Genomic DNA, 20,351 nt, shown 5'->3' with positions numbered 1-20,351 from the left:
AACTGTTTGTTTTTCTTAGGAATATTAGCTGTTTTTAAGTAAAGTAGTGAAGTGCTCACACTTTACGCTGTGCCTAAGGACTACCTCTAGTAAGTGTCATCTTTTTTTCAGCTTGTATTGTAAACAAATCAGTATCTATCTGCCACTAACTTGAGTTTTATTTCATCTTCAGAATTGTTATCTGTATATTCGCTTTTACAATCTATTCCAGAGTGCCTCACTTCACTTTCATCTTTAAAGTGATTTGTCACAAGGAAAGCAAGAGCAGGAGCTATTTCCCCTCACTTTATATATTACATTACTCCCTCTACAAGCTCTTGCCCTGTAGATGTAATTGCTGTTTTATCAGAAAAATCACCATCACTTCCAAACGCATAAAGAGGTTATGAAGTCTTCGCTGCTGAAAAGCCTTCCCAAAGTGTACTATAAGGACAACCATGTTTAAATTTTATTTTATAAAAATGCTGAAAAAAGTTCTTTCATTACCATCTGGGTTGTTACTTTAATTACCTTTTTAAATGTAATTTAGGAAACAAGCCAGTTTAATTAACTGAAATTTATTTTACATAGAACAATCTCCAAAGAATATTTAAAAAATCTAAATACTGATTTTATTGCATTTATTTTCTTACAAAAAAAAAAAAAAAAAAAGACAGACAGGCACAATTTATGTATTCAAATACTTCAAACTGAACAGCTGTTTACCATTCAGATACCCCCATGCCACTCAAAAAGTTGTGAATGTAGAAAATGTCATTTTACACAAGGCAGTAGTGCATTTTATTTAGTAGGAATGAATCAAAACATATTTTTCCAAAGTAAAACATTACTGTCACTTTATAATTACCTATAAAATTTTTTGAATTGCACAATAAGTTTTCTTTCAATTGACAACTGCCAGAAAATAGGCTTAGTATGTAACTAAATATTTGTGCAAGCTATCCCCTAGAAACAAATCAGGATTTCTTTTGGTAAATACTTAAAAGTCTAATACGAACTATATTATATATCTGAGGTCATTTAAAAATGTTTTTAATAGGAAGAGGCATATATATTCAACTAAATTCAATTTGTCTACTTAATATCCACAAGAGCTGAATGTCCTAAACAATGTTTTTGATTGGAAGGTACCAACACCAATGAGATCTGGAAGTGTTTAAAATATTCTATTTCCTATTTTTTTGCTTAATATCAACGATGCAAAGGCACTGTGTACATTCCTCTGAATATTTGGTGTTTTAGTTTTTTTAAAGTTAAAAAGCATCCAATCACAAATTTCAAATGTTTAAAAGCAAGAAAAAATACTGAGTAGACTTCCTACTGATGGATGTAGTCCATGATATCCGAAGACACTCATTTTCCATAGAACTTCTTATTCAACAGGAATATGAGCAAATTAACATTCACTTTAGCTTTGTCAAACATTTTCATTACAGCCACACCTTCATACTGCATCTGAAGCAAATCCTGTAATCATAAATAAAATCATTATCCTTTGCTTGAATCCATACCTCACAATAACCAGATCAAGTCAGTTTCATCATGTAATAACCATCTTAAGCTCCTGGTCCTTCACAATTTAAACAATTACAAGCAACTATTAGGTAGGTGTGAAAACACTGCATGTTCTCTAGATCCCTAATCATAGGCCATTAATAACGGCAAAAAAAAAAAAAAAAAGATTGTTTCCTGTGTATTTTATTTCTCTTGGCTTTTACTTCTTCCACTGAACTAGTATGGCATTTGGTTTGATGCATGCAGTGGTCACTCGAGCATATACATTCTCACTACTCCAAACCCAGCATCCTACACAAGTTACATAATTATTCCATACTCGACCTGTCTTCTTGACCTGTCTGTTGATCAAACAAGTTCATGGACATATTAGAAGTCTGAAATTCTTCCTATTTAGAGGAAATGCAACCGTAGCTACAGAGCACAGTGAGAACATTCGTACTCTACCTGGAAGTGAAGCTGCACTTTTTCCATCTCGACGCCCAGAAATTTTGCTTTGATTTCAAAGTCACCCACTTCTTCTCCAGGTGTGATATCAAACATCACGTTCTTAAACCTTAAATCAAAACATAAGAGTCATTGAGTATGGTATGCTATGCAGTTTTAAAATACTTCAGAATCAGTCAAGAGGAAAATCTGCAGAATAAAAAAAAAATTCACCAGAGGCATCAGTGTGTAAGAACAGCTTTATCTCCCTCACAGCAGCAGCCACTGGAGCCACTGGTCCTCAGCTCAGACACTGGAGGACTGTCAGAAATGCTGTCCTAAATTTTGCTCCCAGCACTGTTCCATCTGTCACTTTGCCATTAGTTAAGCAGTAAGGTATGAGAAACCACACTGCAAATTAAATGATCTGCCTTAGAAAACTTCATAGCCATCTGGCCTATAAATGTGAGCTCTGTAAGCTGGAAGTATAGCCATAGTAGCACTTATTTACAGACACTACAAAAAAGAGACCCTTACAAAACCTCACTATTATGGGTAGGAGAGATGGTCACAGCTCAGACCACAGAGAACAGGCATGGTAAGCTACCAGCTCTATTCATCTTACCATAGTCAGGAAATAGCTTATGTGGTATTTACTCAACTATATGAAAATGCTTGGTCAGGAAGAAAAAAATAATTGATACAGCTGCATCAATCAGTTATTTAGCTGTGGATGTGCTGCACACCTTGTATGCATCTCATCTAAGCTAATGCCAAAACCCACTTAATTCCTGTATTTTACTAAGGTAATGCAGCAAGATGCAAGGGGAAAAAATGAATTGAGTCATGTTTCCTCCGAATGTTAAAATCTGGAGGTATGTTAGATGCAGTGCAGGAAGATGAAAATACTTTCATCTTAGCAAAAGCAAATAGCAAAAGCCAGACTCCTTAAGGAGACGTGGATTAGAAAATGCTTATTTTGTGCCACACTTACTGGTTGGTTTGAAGATCTTCAATTTCTAGGATAACACCCTTTTCATGCAGCCTAGCAGCAGTGTACTTTAATGATGCCTGCTTCAGTTTCTTGCTGCCTTTCACCTCCTCTTTTCCATCTAGTTTAATTGACCTCCTTGAATTTCTAGGAGAGAACAAGAAAAATGGCTTGTGATTACCAGCACAAAATTTTGTATTTTATACTTCAGCTACTGTTCTAGCTTTATTTTTCCTTCGTTCATTGCCCTCCTTAGTTGCTATTAATGAACTAAACTGAAATTCAGACCAAGTCTGAGAATTCAGGGGAACTTTAAACACTTCACAAGTAGTCAAAACATTTTTCACAATGATTTTGAAAGAATATTTGCTAGTGCTTATTTGAACTTCATTCTGAAACGCAAACCCTATCTAAAAGAGTCCACAGTCATCATTTAAAAACAGCAGTTTGGAAGCATACAGTAATGGGCATTGAATAAAATTGGCCATTAAAGTTAATTTTTGGTATGCATTGAGAAGATTTCCACTCATGTCTATCTGTTGGAAAGAAAACTTTCTACCTGCCCTCCTTCCTCATAGAATATGTAGAAATATTAAGAGACAAGAAGAATGTACTCACTTTCTTGTTAAGTTGTCTAAGCAAGTTTTTATATAGGTGTTGTAATAATTAATTTGTTCTTCGTAAAATGCTGTCTTGGAGTTAAGTGCATTCAAAGTCTGCTGAAGTTTCACCAGTTCAGCTTTTCGGTGATGTCTGTATCTTCTTTGATTCCGGATATCCTAAAATAGAGGATTCAGATTTGTTACGCAGTAGGATTATTAACTTGATATTTAGAAAAAAGTGACTAGTATTAAGACTATAGTTTATGTAACTAAACAGAAGATAATCACATCGCTACTCAGGTTTGCCAGTGATGGGAAATCACAATTTTCCAATTCTGGGTAAATCAAGCTACTAGACAAGAGCTGGAAGGGAGATCAGATGGATGGTTCCAAGCTCTCTGCTTCCTGCAGTGCAGGATTACCACAACCTCTGCAAACACTGCTGCCTCAAAACCCAACAGAGCTACTGGAGCTTCCAGCTGGAAAGCTAGCCTTGCAGATGTTGGCACTAAGGCCCACGCCAAACAGCAGCTTTGTCTCTTCTGCTTGCAAGCCTGTATCTGCTTGCTCATGGTGACTGGGGGTAGCTGAAGCTGAGTGAATGCAAGCTGTGGAGTCTTGAACTCTGCTACCATTTCCAAGGCATTACACTAACAGACTGGAGCATCCAAAGAAGAATCAAATCTTAGTTCACTGATGATCTAAAGGAAAGATAGTACTCTATTGCATAACTACATGAACTGGATAATGTGCAGCTGTAGCAATTGTTATCCAGGCTTATCTGTTACTATCTCTGTCTAGACTGGATTGAACCTAGATGCCTAAAATCCATCCATATACAAGGAACACGTTTCATTTACCTTAGCAATCTCATTTATAATTTCTTGGTACTTTGTTGCTGAAGAGACTAATCCTGCTTGTTCCAAAGTCCGGAGATTTCTCTGAATTTTCCTTTTCTTTTGTTCTATTGGTAGCTGCCCATCTTCAAAAATAGACTGACTGCGCTTCATTTTCTCTGGAGTTTTGGAATCTAAAATGGCGCGTTTTTCCACAAGTTTCGAGTGCTCAGATTCCTGGGTAAAAAGAAATCCAGAACAGTTACTTTCCAATTCAGTCTAACAGTTAAACATCCAGATGCATTCAGTTCTCATGGGGATTACTAAGGATTGAGGTGCAGTCTTTATTCTTCTGTTCTTACCAAGTGGTTTGTACTTTACCTTACTATTCACATTTGAAGTAACTAATCTCAGTAGACACAAATTTCAACTAATTCAAGCACATTTGAAATTAGCTAGAAGACTCACTGGCTTAGTTGTGTGACAACTCACATGCACACACTGAGGTAAGCTAAGATTTACGCACTCAGTGTCTCCAGGGGACATCTTCAACTGGGAGCTCTTCCCACTCAGTTCCTAGCAGCAATTCCCAGGCCTGTGTTTGCTTATGTTGCTTAAGCAAATATACTAGGCAGCAGAGAACTTAAAATTTGAAAGTTCACAAGAGAAAATAAGAAGTAGCAGAAGGATACACCTCAGGCTATTTGATAATAATACAGAATAAGAAAGAAAATGACATGTTTACAAAACATTTAAAACAAAAGCTGTTGTTGCTGTATTAGATTAAAAAAAACCAAACATTAAATCTTGCTATGTTCCTCCAAAGCTCTTAGCATACACAGAGTGAAAGACAATTAGAAGTCTTGCATTTTAAATGCTCTAGAGCTAAGTACTTTAAAATTGACAATTTATTTATTACAGTGACAGGAAAAGCTGTTAGAAATCTGTTAATTCTTTCAAATAGCTAACTAAAATAATTTTCTTCCCTATTCAGATGCAACACAGCACTCACCTGTTGTGCAGTAGCTGTTGTTTCTAATATTTCTGAGAGTGTATCCCCTGGCTGTGTTCGTATCATATCCACAATAAGTCTTTTGGTCCTTTTAAAAAGGATATATGGATATTAGAAAACAGTTATCAAAGGATCATCACTGCATTCAATTTATTAAACAGTAAAACTAGCAAGCATGCCATGCCCTTTATACTTGGTAATGCTTACTTTCTTGTATTTCAGATATTCCACTGACAACTGAACATCTGACTTCTGCATAGTCAAGAAGAGAGGTAAGCACATACTTTTCTCTCTTTCATTTTAGAAAACTTTTCACCACTTAGCATAGCAAAACAGCAGCCTACATGAGTAGTTTAATTATCATGATATAGCAGGAGGAAGAAATGTCATACTTCTGTAGTCTGAATTAGGCAGGAACATTAAGGATCATGTTTACAAAATGAAGTGGAAGAATCTGAAGGAGTTGTGCAGCTGACATAAGGCATTGATGTTTCTCCAATGACTGCACATGGAGCTCGTCCTCACCAAAAGAAGGAAAGCTGTTGCACCCTGATATGTAAACGAGTTCTTTTTTGGTAGAAACTTATCTATAATACTTCGAGGAAAGTCCCTCCACAGAATTGTGTTATTTAGAGGGCACCATTACAAATGAGATACAGCTTATTGTCCTTAGGAGTCAACAGAAACCTGAAGATGCAACTTAGGTTTTTAAGTAACGCATCTTTTGTGATAAAACCTCAACTTTACATGGGTAAATGACCATTTTAAAAAGGGGCGGAGTTTTTTTTGCTATGTTTGTCAACATTGGTAGTTCTGACAAATATGTAATGGGGTGGAATAAAAGATATAATTATGTACAATTGCATACAACATTACAGAAAAAAGAATGCTGACTACTTGAGGTTGACTCGAGCTTTTACAGAGGGAGCAGCAGAGTGGGAATGACTGACAGCACAGACAGACCTCAGCCTCACTCCTCCTGTGCCAGGAGGGTAAGCTGCTACATCAGGAAGCTCCCTTGCACCTTGAAGTCTTCTAGACAGAGGTAACTATAAATCATTGGTCTTGCCACACATGCCTTAACAAAACCATTTAAAAATAAATACATTGATATTTCTCTGGAAGAAGGTATTATTAAAGATAGAGGTAAAAAAGAAACGCATCCCATTGTTCAGTTAGCCACAGGATATTATTATAAGCTAATACTTATTCAGGACGATTTTAAATAATTTTGAAAAAGGAATGCTAATAAATGATAATAAATGCTTTTATGAAAAGGATTTTGACTTCATGGGTTATCCCACTACCCATTTCTTATCTGCCAACCAAGTAGAATAAACATCATTTCCTTTCCCTGCATGAAAGCATGCACTATTCATGCAGAAGTGACGGCCACATCCTGTTCCATTGGCTGATGGCAGTAGGTCAGGGAACAAGTTTTCATTTGTGGGGGAGGAGACAACAGTAATACTGTCCACCCATACACACCTAAATAGATTTTCATCTTGAATTTCCAAAGGCTGTGATGTTTTAAAGCAAAATTATTTTAGAACTTCCTGGAGAAGTACTCACTAGTTGGTCTAATGGTCCAAAATACAAGTGGCAGTAAAGCTCATGGAAAGATAGAAATGTTCTGGAAGAGTTGACAGTTTCTCTGACTTATTCAAAACCTGAGTACATCTGAGTACAAATTGGCTTTTGAAAATTCAAAAACACATTTAAACAAGGAAGAAACTCACATTAATATTTTTAAGAATATATATTTTTGAGCTAAACTTACTTTATCATCAGGCTTTTGAGGTCCTGATCTTCACCTTCTCGTAATTCGTATTTGCTTGTTAGAGACAATGAAATCTCTGTTTTTGCAAGCTGATTTAGTGTGCTTTCCCTGTTAGGGTCATTGGGATCAACAGACCCTTCCCCTGCAAGGAAACATCTTTCACTTCAGTTTGCCAACTTTCCCAGTGCATCAGACAAAACAATAGCATAGATAAATCACCACATTGTCAGAAGTTTTAATAGCAAACCCATTCCTACCATTCATAGCAGCTTATTGTTTTTTGAACTTCAAACCAACAAAACTGTAAGCCATCTACTACTAAGCCCACATACAATATTTTGGAAATGCCTCTAATTTCTTCTGTTTCTATGTACTGCTCTGAAAGAGAATCACACTTCTTTTAAAAGAATACTAACAATTTAACATTCTTTGTCCTAGCAGGTATGTAACAATGAAAAACAAAATAGCTATTCACTTGGAGGCTGGCATTACCTGTGATGTTATAGCTTCTTTCTGAACAGGAAGGAAGGCAGTTCACATTCTAATACAATTATAGCAGATTAAACGTCAGCCACATTTATTCCTTACAACCTTATAACACATTTGCGTTCTTTTAAAACTTCATTTTTATCTTGATAATTAAGTCTCAGAATTAAAATCTGCTATTTAAATTCTCTGTTCTTCTGCAACTAACAATAAATCTTAAGGTCAGGTTATTAAAAAATCATTTTCTGTCTGCAATTTGAGCGCAAATTGACAATTTTTAAAAGCACTAGCATCATATATATAAAATGTAATTCATCTTTAAGGTCAATATTGAAATTAGAAGCTGTGCATGAAACAACAATGCTGTCAAACAGAGCTGGAGGTACTGACTCTGAGCAGCACTGCACTTAGTTCCGTTATCAGAAGGCTCAGCTATGATGTCAGAAGAAGTTTTCAGAGCACAATTCTGGTAGGCTGGTAACATGAAAGAGATGAGAGTTTGTGTCCCTTGCAGTAATTAAATCTACTCCCTGTCTAATCCCACCCCAGAGTGATGTTAACCATGAAGATGAATAATGGCCTACCAAGGAAAGACTCCACATCAGGAACAGGTCCCAGCCCTTCCAGCAATTCGTTCAGCAGGTCATTTGGTTCAGTGGCAATGGCATCCTGGTGTTCTAATAGTAGCTATAAACAAAAGTAAATGAAGTTCTAGACTGAAAAACATACTTGCATACAAATCTGGAGACTATATGCTAAAACACCAGACCCACTGTGATTGGTATTCTTGAGGACCCAAAGTGAATGGGAAGGATGCTCAGTTCTAGACAATAAGTTTAGAATTGTTCCTGATGCAAAGCAGCTTATTGTGTTCCTCCTGCAGTCATTTCCAGTGCTGAATATCACAGCTGAGCACAAAGAAGTTCAAAATATACCTTCACAGCTAATAAAATATAATAAAGGGCAGTGACTCAAGTAAAGCTTTTCAGTGTTGCATCCTGAACTGAGCATGTAGAGGGATGAAGACGGGGTCAGTAGTGCATAGGAAGATGCCTTACACCATCCCAGGTTTCTAAATCTTTTAAGTACTGCAAACTATAGTCAGTCAGAAGTTGTTAGTTACCATACTGACAACTAAAAACCCAAAGCAGTATTTCAATTTTACATAAAAAAAAAACAAGTTAATGAGAATTACAGGCCTGTAATTTAATTTTTCCACTCTGAAGTGCAGCAACTGCACCACAGTGTACATAAAGATTATATTGTGAGAATTGCTGAGAAACACTGGTCATACTGGGTAAAACTCCAAAATAAATAATGCTATTCAAGTACAAATGACAAATACTTTCACAGAACAGATTATTCGGTACAAAGGTGAGAGACATACAGAGAAGTGCAAAACAAACCTGACAAATCCAACAGATCTCTCATTCCAACTACATCCTATGAAGTTGTGCAACCAAAACAAATGTTAAACAAGCATCACCAGGGATGACAGAGGGCAGATATGAGAATTTTGTTTTTTAAGCTGAATGGCATATAGCAGAAGATGGGATGTTTATTCATCTCCTGTTATTCAAACTAATTTTTGAGCTGTAGTGCAGGAAGTTGAATTTACATTCACATTACAGGGAAGGTATAGTGAGAGAAGATGAAGGCACACAGGAAGTTTGGTGGAAGGGGTGATACTGGTTATCTGTGCTAGATTTACTGCATTAAGGGAATGTGTAGTATTCAGACTTGACTGCTTGCTTTCTCTAGGCATACAGCTGTGTGTAGTGGTCATGTTTGAGGTCATCAATCTCATTGATCTCCTTTCTTTAGTGTCCACAAAATTGTTTTACATTTTGTATTTTGTGAAGAAATATAAAATAGCATAGTAATAATTAATCAGTTATGGTTCCATGAGCTTCACTAGAAGAAATATTTGACTAAGATTATCATAAAGAAATAAGTCAATGACTTAACAAAATTAAAAAAAAAAATACCCACAAAGACAAACCACCTAAGATGTTTTTAGCAATCAAGGCTATTTATTTTCAGTTGAATAAAGCCAATTTGCACTCTAGTGTACTGGAAGCATACTATTTTTTCTGTAGTCTATCAGACAAAGTTATGGGGAAGTTCTTCATTGTTCTCTACCATGCCTTCCCATCTCCCTTTTTTTTTTTAAGCTAGAAAATGAATAATGTTACCTCCCCCCAGCTTTATGAGTACCATGTGGCAGACGTTTAACTTACATCCTAATGAGTCATACTACAGACTGCAGTTAATCTGTTCTTTACCCAGCATAAAGAACTGACAGGAAGCCACAGCCTCAGTCCATTCTCAATCAGACATTTGCATCTGCTTCCAACACAACAAATGACGTAAGAGTCAGAAAATGCACTGAGTTTTCCTATTTTCCCAGAGGAACAGTAACTTCAAATTAGACTCAGTGTCTTAACCGAGATGACAAAGTATATTTATAAATATAGGTTAGCAATGCCACACTCGATGAAAATGAAAATGTTCCCCACATCATACATTATCATTCAAGATAATGAGTGGAGGCAGTCTTATAGGAAAAGGAAAATCTAATACTTAATTCCATAGTGTTTCAGGTACTAAAGAAATTATTTCAAAAGAAAGAAAAACAGATTTTACACTTTCCTCAGAGACAATTTGTTACAATTATTTACAATCCATACAGCTCAGGTCTCCTGAGAAGTATATTCACTTACCGAGTGGGTATTGATAATTTCTTCAATAGAGATATATATGACAGGTTTGCTGAGGGTCACCATATCAGAGTATTCATCGATATTGAATTTCTCCTCTGGTTCAGGAACATCACATGCTGCCTGAAAAAAATTCCTAGGAAGAAAAAGATGATAAACAATTGAGAACAATGAATAATTGTTTCTCTTCTTTAATTAGGGTATACATAAAACACAATCAAGTCTTCAACATGTGTTATATTTCTCTTATAATCTGCAGTCAACACTTTGTGTTGATGTAGAAATATATTGTCCCTGACAGATTCCTTCAAACACTAATGATGCTTTGCAGCTGTTGAAATGTTATTGTCGATGTTAGCTTTTTACCCTTACTCAGCAAGGAGTGATAATCTGACATTTTTCAAATGTTTATAGAGGTCTGAATTTAGTGCTTTAAAAGTTATATCTTAAATTTTCATGGAAATAATCACAGAATCACAGAATCACCCGGGTTGGAAGGGACCTCAAGGATCATGTAGTTCCAACCCCCCTGCCTAGCAGGGCCACCAAACATACACATTTAGATCAGGTTGCCCAGGACCCCGTCCAACCTGGCCTTGAACACGTCCAAGGACGGGGCATCCACAACCTCCCTGGGCAGCCCGTTCCAGGGCCTAACCACTCTCCTTGCAAAGAACTTCCCCCTAACATCCAACCTAAATCTTCCCTACTTCAACTTGGATCCATTTCCCCTAGTCCTGCTATTGTCAGCCCTTTTGAAGAGTTTACTCCCCTCCTGGGTGTAGGTTCCCTTCAGGTACTGATAGGCTGCAATGAGGTCGCCCCGCAGCCTTCTCTTCTCCAGGCTGAACAAGCCCAACTCCCTCAGCCTGTCCTCATAGGGGAGGTGCTCCAGCCCCCTGATCATCTTAGTCGCCCTCCTCTGGACCCTTTCCAAAATCTCCATGTCTTTCTTGTACTGAGGGCTCCACACCTGGACACAGTACTCCAGATGGGGCCTCACAAGAGCCGAGTAGAGAGGGACAATCACCTCCCTGTCCCTGCTGACCACCCCTCTCCTGATGGAGCCCAGGATCCCATTTGCCTTTCGAGCTGCCAGAGCGCACTGCTGGCTCATGTTAAGTCTCTCGTCCATCAGGACCCCCAGGTCCTTCTCTGCCGAGCTGCTCTCAAGGACCACTCCTCCCAGCCTGTACAGGTGCCTGGGGTTCTTCCGGCCCAAATGCAAAACCTTGCACTTTGAATAACTTCTATTTGAAGTGAAGAGCCCAGGAGACTCAGTTTTGAAAGAAGTTGGCTTCATTGGAAGAGAGATTCTTCCTCTTGTAGTAGTCAAAGAGCCAACTCGCATACATTCTCTCCTTCATTAACTTTTGTTATTCTTGCTATACTTTCTATCCTATTCTTCATGTTTATGGTATGCTCTTAAATAGCATCTTCAATAAATAGAAAGACTAAACTGCATAAATAACCTTGTGTTCATGGCTGCTCTCTCAAGGAAACCCATTATATATGCTATTATATAACGGTATACTTGCTTTCATTAAAGATGGATGGTAAAGACATATGTTACAAAAATGAGCTTGTCACAAGACAGAAGAATAGTGCAAGACAATAGCAGCTACCCCAAAAGATGGGTCATAATCCCAACAAATATGTGTCCCTGAGTGTAACAAAACAGTTTCCTACGACAGTACAAAGATGCAAGAATAAAATTTTTTCACAAAAATGAAAGATTAAAAATGGAAAAAAGCAACACTTTCATCTTAAGTCTTTTTGCCAGAAAAAAACTTTCAGTTCTGGCTGAGGAGCACACTGTTTCTGTATTTGTGGCAATCCTACTGCAACCAAATCAGCAGGGCTGATCAGTAGTCCGTGTAAAACTCAAATAGAAATACAACATTCTACTACTTGAACTTCTGCAGCGATAAATTCTCTCAATTTTAACTCTGGGCAGGGCAGATCAATATATTTTTATTTATTTATTTAAGAATTCACATGAACTAGTTTGTCTGCCTTACTCATTCTAGAAGAGTGTTCTTACTGTAGCACTGTATAGCTGTTAGTCAGAGCTTTCCATACCTGAACTTCTGGTATGTCTGTGAGAGGTAAGTGTTCATAGATGACAGATGTTCACTCTCTCCTTCAAAGAGTTTGTTAGAAGCAGCATGCTGAAGGACTTTTGCCACACAACCCAGATTCCTCCTCTGGTCAGGGTGTATCTGGCCCCCAGCTGTCATATCAATTATATCAAAACCATCAGGAGCAACAATGGCAGGGTTCATGTAGCGATAGTAAAGGAGGTTTCCAACAATCTAAGAAGATGAAGAGAACTTTGCTTTACATACAGTAATTGCATTTTACTATATTTTACAAGTCATTTTTGACTTGGATCACACAAACTGTTGGTAGAAAATGATGAGAAAAGATTCCTGGGATGTACGTGTTACCTACATGGCCAACTGAAAAGAGTCTGTGGTGTTTTATATGATGCAGTCACAGTAATGGGCACTACGCCATTACAGAATAATTAAAAAACAAGCATGCATACTTCCATGCCATCAATCACTTTCTTGTGCAAACTCTTCCCAAAATATTTAGCAGTGACATGAAGTTACCAGAGTAATCAAAAATAGAACTGCTTGATTTAAATTAGAATATTTCTATTAAAGACAACCATCTGGTATTGATTGTCAGCAACGTACCAGACATGCTTCAAAGTCTTCTAAATTCATATTCCAGCTAGTGCCAGAAACCAAGACTATTTATAGTTTGTTATTTTTAAACACTGGAGTAAAATACTCAGTTTAAAATGGCTCTGAGATGTTTATTTAACTATTATGGATGAGAAAAATTAAATGCTTCTTTCACCACAGATTTTTCCAATACTTCAACAAGCGTCCAAAAACACTCACTTAACACAAAAGGTCTAGTCCATTAAAGTACTAAATGCCATATTAACACAGGAGTGGAATCAATTTTTTGTCCTAGCAACTCCTGAAAGATCACTTGTGCATCCTTAAGTTCAGTTCTTACTTTCATTAGATTTAGCCAACAGGAAAAAAAAAATAATGATATTCCAAACTTTTGATCTTCTCTGTATTTAAAATTTTGCCTTTTAAAGAATCTCCCAAGATCAGTAATGGATTTGTACAATCAGATTTCACTTTGGTACTGCTGTCTTTATACAAGACAATGTAACACACTGAATTGAACACATACTGCTGTTCTTTCATACACACTTTGGTAGGTCCATCTCAATAGGTTCATTTTCTGGAGTGCTACAAACAGCTATATTAATTGGCAAGGGGCTCCTTGTTTCTAATATCTTTAAAGAGACTAGACAGCAGGTTTTCCAAAACTGCACTCAATAGCAATCTTACAATGGTTTGTATCATGCAGATGGCTATTTCAGATCCCTCTTAGTTACAGAAACAGAACTTTTTCTGCAGTTAGCCTCAGGTTATGTGTAGTCACCTGCAGAACCTCCAGCTTACACAGCGTTCACACATAGGTGCCTCATGTTCATTTTCTTCTTATTTTCAAAGCTGAGCAATACTTCAGGCTGTATTGCTGAAGTGACAGTTGGAATTACTTGAGAAATGCTGCCTGCAAGAGTTTCCAGGCAGTTTTTTCTGCTAGAGCACAGAAGCAGAATTATTTTTTTAGCTGAGGAATCTGAAGCATTCAAATTGGGCACTAAGAATTTTATTTATTTATAAAGACACTTATCCTTTGGAAAGATAACAGGAAAATCCCATTGAAACAAATATCTTGCAACTTCAGAACAATTTAATTAAACACTAATAAAAGCAAATTTGAAAATTCTATTTATTTAAATGCAAGTAGCTCTAATGTGAAAGTTTGCAGTCTCTCAATTGGCTGTTGACTCAGTAGGCAAGTTTCCTAAGGCCCTCTAGAGAGGCACCATGACAATGACAGCCTAGGGTTGATCACTATGCCAGTACTGTGCCCTTCACTCACGCTTTTCAGCCTAAGCCTCATTTCCACTTTTACAACCATTTTAAGTGAGTGTATTTCAATGAAAGGATATAGCAATAATTTATTCTGAGAGCTCTTTCTCTGCCTTTAATTTACAAACTTTTTTTCCTGCTTATGACTTTAAATATGTGAAGTTCAGGAAGAAAAAAAAAAAAAAAAGACCACAGTGTTTTTCATTTAAGGATTGCTGGTGGGGTACAAAACAAGAAAGATATGTCAGAAATTCCAACCTGGTAAGAAGCATTATTGAATTGGCTTTCCAAAACAGGTTGGGCACTGTCACTAGGAATTGCTGAGGACCCAGATTAAGAAAGCTAGGTTGTAGCAACAGAATTCCCTTCTTTTCCATTACCCATTCACAACCCAAGTAATGCCAGATTCCTTCAACAAAGATTGGTGTTCTCAGTTCCTCAGAATGATAGTACCAAATAAAAATCCCTTTTGGCATTAAAAGAACATGCTGTTAGCAGTTTGTTGTTGGAAATCTACCTTTAGCAGTTCGTCTTCTGTTGCATCTGGGAATTTCTCATGGAGTGAGCTCTTCAGAACTTTGGCTATATACCTCATTCCATAACTACATGTGGAATGGAACAGATGAAAAGTAAAACAATGAAAAGACTTTCATGAAACAAACAAATCATATTAGTAACCCAAATTATTGGCTCTTTCTTCAGCCACTTAAAACACAAAATGAGACAACATTGGAAAATACAAGAATTTTCAAGACATTTACAAAACCAAAGCAAAGCTGAAGTGGGGAAACTACTCCCTCTACTGGGAATGTCATTTGAGAAGCACATATCAAGCCATGTAATTGGAAAGTATCACCGTTGGTGAAGTCTGCATGAAGCTTCACAGCTCACGTGAACAGAAGCTAGGAGAGACCTCACTCAGCACTTACGGCATCATACTGAGAGATGAGAATATGGTTGTGAGAACTTTGTCAGTGACAGCTCGCAAACTCTGAATCGATGATTCCAGTTTATTGACAACTTCTGTGTGCGCTAATGCTTGTTCTGTGGTAACATCATATGGCAATTTACTGTGAAACAAACAGACATCGGACCATGCTAAATATATTTGAGAATGAACATTTTTCTTTTTTCTTCACAGGGACCATCAGTGAACACAAAAAGGAGGCATGACAAATACAGCTGAAGTTTGCAACAAACATTTCAGGTGCCTTAGCTTTTTTTTGGAGAGAGAATTTAATTTGAGTAGGAGTGGCATATGACATCATCTGCCTGCCCCTTTAAGGGGTTTTGTAAGTTCTAATCTATACTTTCTCAGAAGGATGGAACAGTACTATTAAATTACAATAATACCTGGGTAAATCTTTTTATGGCATGATTAACTACACACAAAGATGAAATACGTGACTTTTGAAGTTCATGACCAAGAAAATGATCTTTTTGTTGTTCAGATCGGCTTAAAGTAAAATATTACAAGCACTCCTTTCCAAGAAAACTTCTCATTGTGCTTCCAAAAGGTGCAGGAAGGAAGTATGGATATAAGCACTGTTTGCCAGAGAAGGAAAGAGGGAACTGAACTGAAGGATCCCTCAGGTATTCACGAGATGGTATGATATATTTATCTCCCTACTCACCTGGCCTCACCAGTCTGCATTTCTAGCTGGTTTACCCATGACTTGTACACATCCACGGGACTAGTGTTGATTATGAGGGATTTATCCTCCATGATCTCTTTCACCACTGGTGCCAGGAGCTGGCGCAGAGTGTTCTGTCCACGAGCACCTCGGTTGAAGCTGACAACCATCTTAATGACAGTAGGGTTTCCAGTGACAATGTCCTGTATCTGGTCTACCTTAGAGCTGTATCAACAACAGAAGAGTTCTTAGATCTTATATATGCAGTTATCTATGTTTGCATGTTGAAACATTTATGCTGTCTACTTCATATAATTTTGTCTTACAGAACAATCTAACAGTTATTCTCTGAATGCTAATATGAGTTAATGCTTGTGCCTGGAACAGAGCATAGTAAGTGATCAGCAAAATAACTACTCTGAGCTGAAATACCTGTGAAATGCAAGGTTTTATTTTCTCCCCACCAATTCTGCATTTTCAGAACATACGTTTACTTTTCTCACCCTTAAACTCCTAATCACAAAAAGACTTACCATTTACTTTTTCAAGCAACTCTATAAAAAATATTCTCTATCATAGAAATATAGTTTTTGTTTTGTTTTGTTTTGTTTTTTAAACTGGAAATAGCTTAAATTAAGAAACAAGTAATTATTTTGAAAACAAATTACATATACACATGGTTTTACAGCAACTGAAAAATTTAACAGAATTATTATCATTATTCAGATATGACAAATAAATTGAACTATTTATAAGATAACTGAAATTTTGTAGTAAAAGCATATACTTTATCTCCTCTTCTAAAGCAGTTTTAAAAAGTTTGAGAAGTAGATATTCTTCTCGCTGGTTGGATGCATAGTTGTAGAGAGTGAAGATGACTGTATCCATAAATTTGGTTGATTTGTTTTGAGGCATCTGGAAAATCAGCTTCGCCAGATAGGTGGGATTAGTCTACAAAAAACAAACAAATTACCTCACTATTTTCCGAGACAAACAGCACTGTATCTTGCACAATTCATGGATAATAAGGATTTTCTCAGTTACAGGAAAAACTAAAAAAAACTGGAGATAACATTTTACAGTGGTCTATATACTATAATCCATTGGAAATCTTTTTGCATTGTTTACTCTTATAAACGTTAGAATACAGTAAGCACTCATGTTTTTCTTTAGCAATTTGCTGCCATATTGATTTCTACCTTGACTTACCTGTAAAAGGTAGAATAAATGTTGATAAGCCTCCAGTTTTTTTCTTCTCTCTTTACTCAAGCCTTTTATACCCTGTTTGTCAACCATAACCATCTCTTCTAGCTGACTTTTGCTCTTTTTATTAAGCTTCTTACTATGTAATACAACATCCTGTAGACAATGAGATACAAATTTAGATACTATATTCACTAAAAAAGCAAAAAGATAAACATTTTTTCAATACTTTAAAGATTTCTACAAGATAATTTATTGAGAACTTAGTACATTTTGTTATTGTAGTCCCTAACCAATCTTTTGAACATCTTTACCTTGCCACCAGTATAGCTATGCAACAGTGACTGTCTGGGAAACACAATCTCACTTAGGGACTCATTCATCCTTTAATTAATGAACAAGATCTCAAATATGATCAAAGGACTATTCCACTCTACCACAGGAAAAATGCTTAAAATCTGCCAAGCAATTACCACCTGGAGTGACATTCAATAGCAAACAGATATACTGCTTGGGACAACAGAGCAACTTGTTACACAAGCTATTTTGACAAGGTTACTTAAGACAAGCAAAGGAAGACTTTATTTTCCAATTTTAACAAATTGCAAGTGATCATGTATTGGTAAGATTGCCCAGAGTTTGAGGCGTCTCTCTCCTTGGAGATACTGAGAAAACATCTGGACAGCAACCTGGGCCACCTGCTCTAGGTGCCCCCACTTGAGATTACTTCCATCATCACATGTTTTCTAACTTTTAATCTCAAGCTCCTTGAGTACATGGAAGTGGTCAGTACATGCTGCTGGGATGCCAAAGGAACCTGAGCACAGCCTGCTGACCTGAAGAGTGATTCTGTTTTTCACCAGAAGTCCAATCTTTATATCCATTAAATTCAAGTCCTTCTCCAGCTGCTGATTGGATCGAATCTTTGTAACTACTTCTTCCCTTAATCTTGTTACTTCTAGTTCTTCTTGAAAATCTAAGTCACTTTGGTCCAAGAGGTAAGCAAATTTGCGCAGGACAGGCAAGGGTGGATTTTCAGCACCAACTGAAAAGTTGAAATAAATAGACTTTTTAGTTAGCAATAATAAACACTGAAAAACTCAGGAAACTGATCAGTGTGGAGGAAATCCGAACTGCAGAAAAGAAGGTTATGCCACTTAGAGCAAGAATTGAATATTTGTCATGCTATGTAAGTACAGCTATATAAAATAGTTTCCCATTCTTCTTCAAAAGCAGGTGCAAGTAGTTGTAACCTGGTGTTTTTCACCTCTACTAAAAAGTCCTGGATGAAAGTTTTTAAAAAACTGATTGATAGTCACATACTTTCTCCCAAACATCCAATAATTAAGTTTTAGCACTTACTTAGTGTCCTGTAATCCTCCCTGGCTTTGTTTGCTCTGAGAAATGCTTGTATCTTCACGATTTCTTCATTCTGGAAGGGACAAAAATCAAGAAAATAATTAAGTTAGGACACATTTCTGTTCAGAAGCTTACTGCAGAGCCTGCAGTCTCATTACTAAGATTCTCAGAAACACTCATCTGTCATATTACCCCTACTTTATTTCTCCGTGTTCAAAATGAAGAAAAAGGACTTACATGATCCTTGAAGTATTGCAGCCTCTTTCTGTAAGCTGTCCTTGCTAGCCACATTTTGACCCATGACTGAATCTGAAAATTAAATTACAGCTTAAGAGACACTGCAGAAATGATTTGTGTGTAATTGAGTGCATGCATTTTAAACTCGTTTCTGACAGTCCTCTGCTGTAAGCACTGTTTTCAGAAGTTTGGGACCTTAGGTGATTGCAGCATTAGGCTCCTACAATTCAGTGACCAAATTAAAAGGTTTTAAATAAAATAGCAGGGTGAATTCGATGCTCTAAGAATATGCCTAGCATTATCTTTGGAAGTAATTCCTATCTGCAAGCCTAAGCTGTCTTTTGTAAATGAACCTCCCTCAAAAGAGATCAATGTCCTGTTTGCAATCCTCTCCTGACCATGTCCTGTCAGTCCAAGATAAGCAAACATTTTTCAGACACATTATGCAGCTTCTAATGAAATAACACTGTCAGTTCCAATATTTTGTAGCTTAGCATTAAGAAAGGGAAGTGTAAGGAAATCTATTTTGAGCCAGTTATGCTCAGCAAAGCCTGACAGAGTTTAAACACCCAGCTTTCAATAGACTTTCTGTTTCCTAAAGCTGTCAATGACTTTCAACACCATGTCAACATCTGGAGCACAAGGTCAACTCATTTTCTGCTGCTTGCCTCAGATTCCCAGGCACCAGAGCACCAACTAAAGGGATGAAGCATACTCAGATCCAGAGGCTCAGTGTAATCTTACCTTGACAATAGCAGCAACATTGCTTTGAAGCACCTTTAGCCTGTCAACATAGCTTTTCCTTTGTTTGAATCCTTTCCAGAAAGCCTATAAGCAAGAGACCATTACAACTAATAAGAGACAAAAATTTATTCAAGTCTATGTGCAAATGCACTGAAATCACTAACAAAAAAGTACCACATACAGAAAAACTGTCATTGTAATAACAAGTTAATTAGCCCATGAGTAAGCTTGCTTGTATTTTTATGGTGCCCTGACACATTGCTCTTTTCCTAATCTCATTCCTAAGTCGCTGGAATTCCTAAGTCATTCAGTATCATCACCTTGTAACACAGACAAAAAAAACTCCCAGTTCCCTCATTTGGCTCACTTTGGTGGTTCAGAAGCAAACACTGGTAAGGACCTCAACAAGACAGATAATATGGCTGCTCTCAACTTTTACTGTACTTTATCTTTTGTTTATACTCTTTATTTCATTCTTGTCTTCTACTTGTTGGCATTCCATAAGCCATTTCTCTTTTAATGCCATGGAAGACAATCAGACAATGACTTCATTTACCTAAACTTCTCCATACTTTTTTCATAGACCCTAAATCCCTCAAGCACTGGTGCATTCCTTTACTGAGCCCAGGCACCATGCAGAAAAGTTAAAGGAATCGAGAGAACAGCTACTAGTATTAAATATCATAATTCATTAAGTTACTATAGGATATAAAACAATCAGTTGTACATTTCTTTATAACTTTGGGAGGGGTATCTGGCTGATTTTCTTCAGGAGTTGAATAAATTGTTTCTCAAAAGAGGTGGCCTTTTACTCAAAAAGTCCAAGTAATAC

At 36.9% G+C, this 20,351-nt stretch overlaps 1 protein-coding gene across 1 annotated transcript in view; it reads right to left on the bottom strand.

The window, feature by feature from the left end:
• Positions 1 to 1,353: 1,353 nt before the first annotated feature.
• The window catches only part of IQGAP2 (IQ motif containing GTPase activating protein 2), a gene marked incomplete at both ends in the record, with an annotated part of 120,340 nt that continues 101,342 nt past the window's right edge, over positions 1,354 to 20,351 (bottom strand). The window contains 19 exons of the mRNA XM_079548113.1: positions 1,354 to 1,467; positions 1,963 to 2,071; positions 2,936 to 3,079; positions 3,551 to 3,711; positions 4,395 to 4,607; positions 5,383 to 5,470; positions 7,163 to 7,304; positions 8,233 to 8,335; positions 10,372 to 10,504; positions 12,451 to 12,683; positions 14,860 to 14,944; positions 15,272 to 15,412; positions 15,977 to 16,201; positions 16,764 to 16,927; positions 17,186 to 17,335; positions 18,016 to 18,224; positions 18,542 to 18,611; positions 18,776 to 18,847; positions 19,520 to 19,603. Of these exons, the coding sequence (XP_079404239.1) occupies positions 1,354 to 1,467; positions 1,963 to 2,071; positions 2,936 to 3,079; positions 3,551 to 3,711; positions 4,395 to 4,607; positions 5,383 to 5,470; positions 7,163 to 7,304; positions 8,233 to 8,335; positions 10,372 to 10,504; positions 12,451 to 12,683; positions 14,860 to 14,944; positions 15,272 to 15,412; positions 15,977 to 16,201; positions 16,764 to 16,927; positions 17,186 to 17,335; positions 18,016 to 18,224; positions 18,542 to 18,611; positions 18,776 to 18,847; positions 19,520 to 19,603 (2,640 nt within the window). The remainder of the gene's footprint in view (positions 1,468 to 1,962; positions 2,072 to 2,935; positions 3,080 to 3,550; positions 3,712 to 4,394; positions 4,608 to 5,382; positions 5,471 to 7,162; positions 7,305 to 8,232; positions 8,336 to 10,371; positions 10,505 to 12,450; positions 12,684 to 14,859; positions 14,945 to 15,271; positions 15,413 to 15,976; positions 16,202 to 16,763; positions 16,928 to 17,185; positions 17,336 to 18,015; positions 18,225 to 18,541; positions 18,612 to 18,775; positions 18,848 to 19,519; positions 19,604 to 20,351) is intronic.

This window comes from Tetrao urogallus, assembly GCF_951394365.1.
Source record: "Tetrao urogallus genome assembly, chromosome: Z".
In the NCBI taxonomy this organism is placed as follows: domain Eukaryota; kingdom Metazoa; phylum Chordata; class Aves; order Galliformes; family Phasianidae; genus Tetrao; species Tetrao urogallus.
The sequence above is the reverse complement of the archived record's forward strand: the minus strand, read 5'-3'. Positions and strand labels throughout refer to the sequence as shown.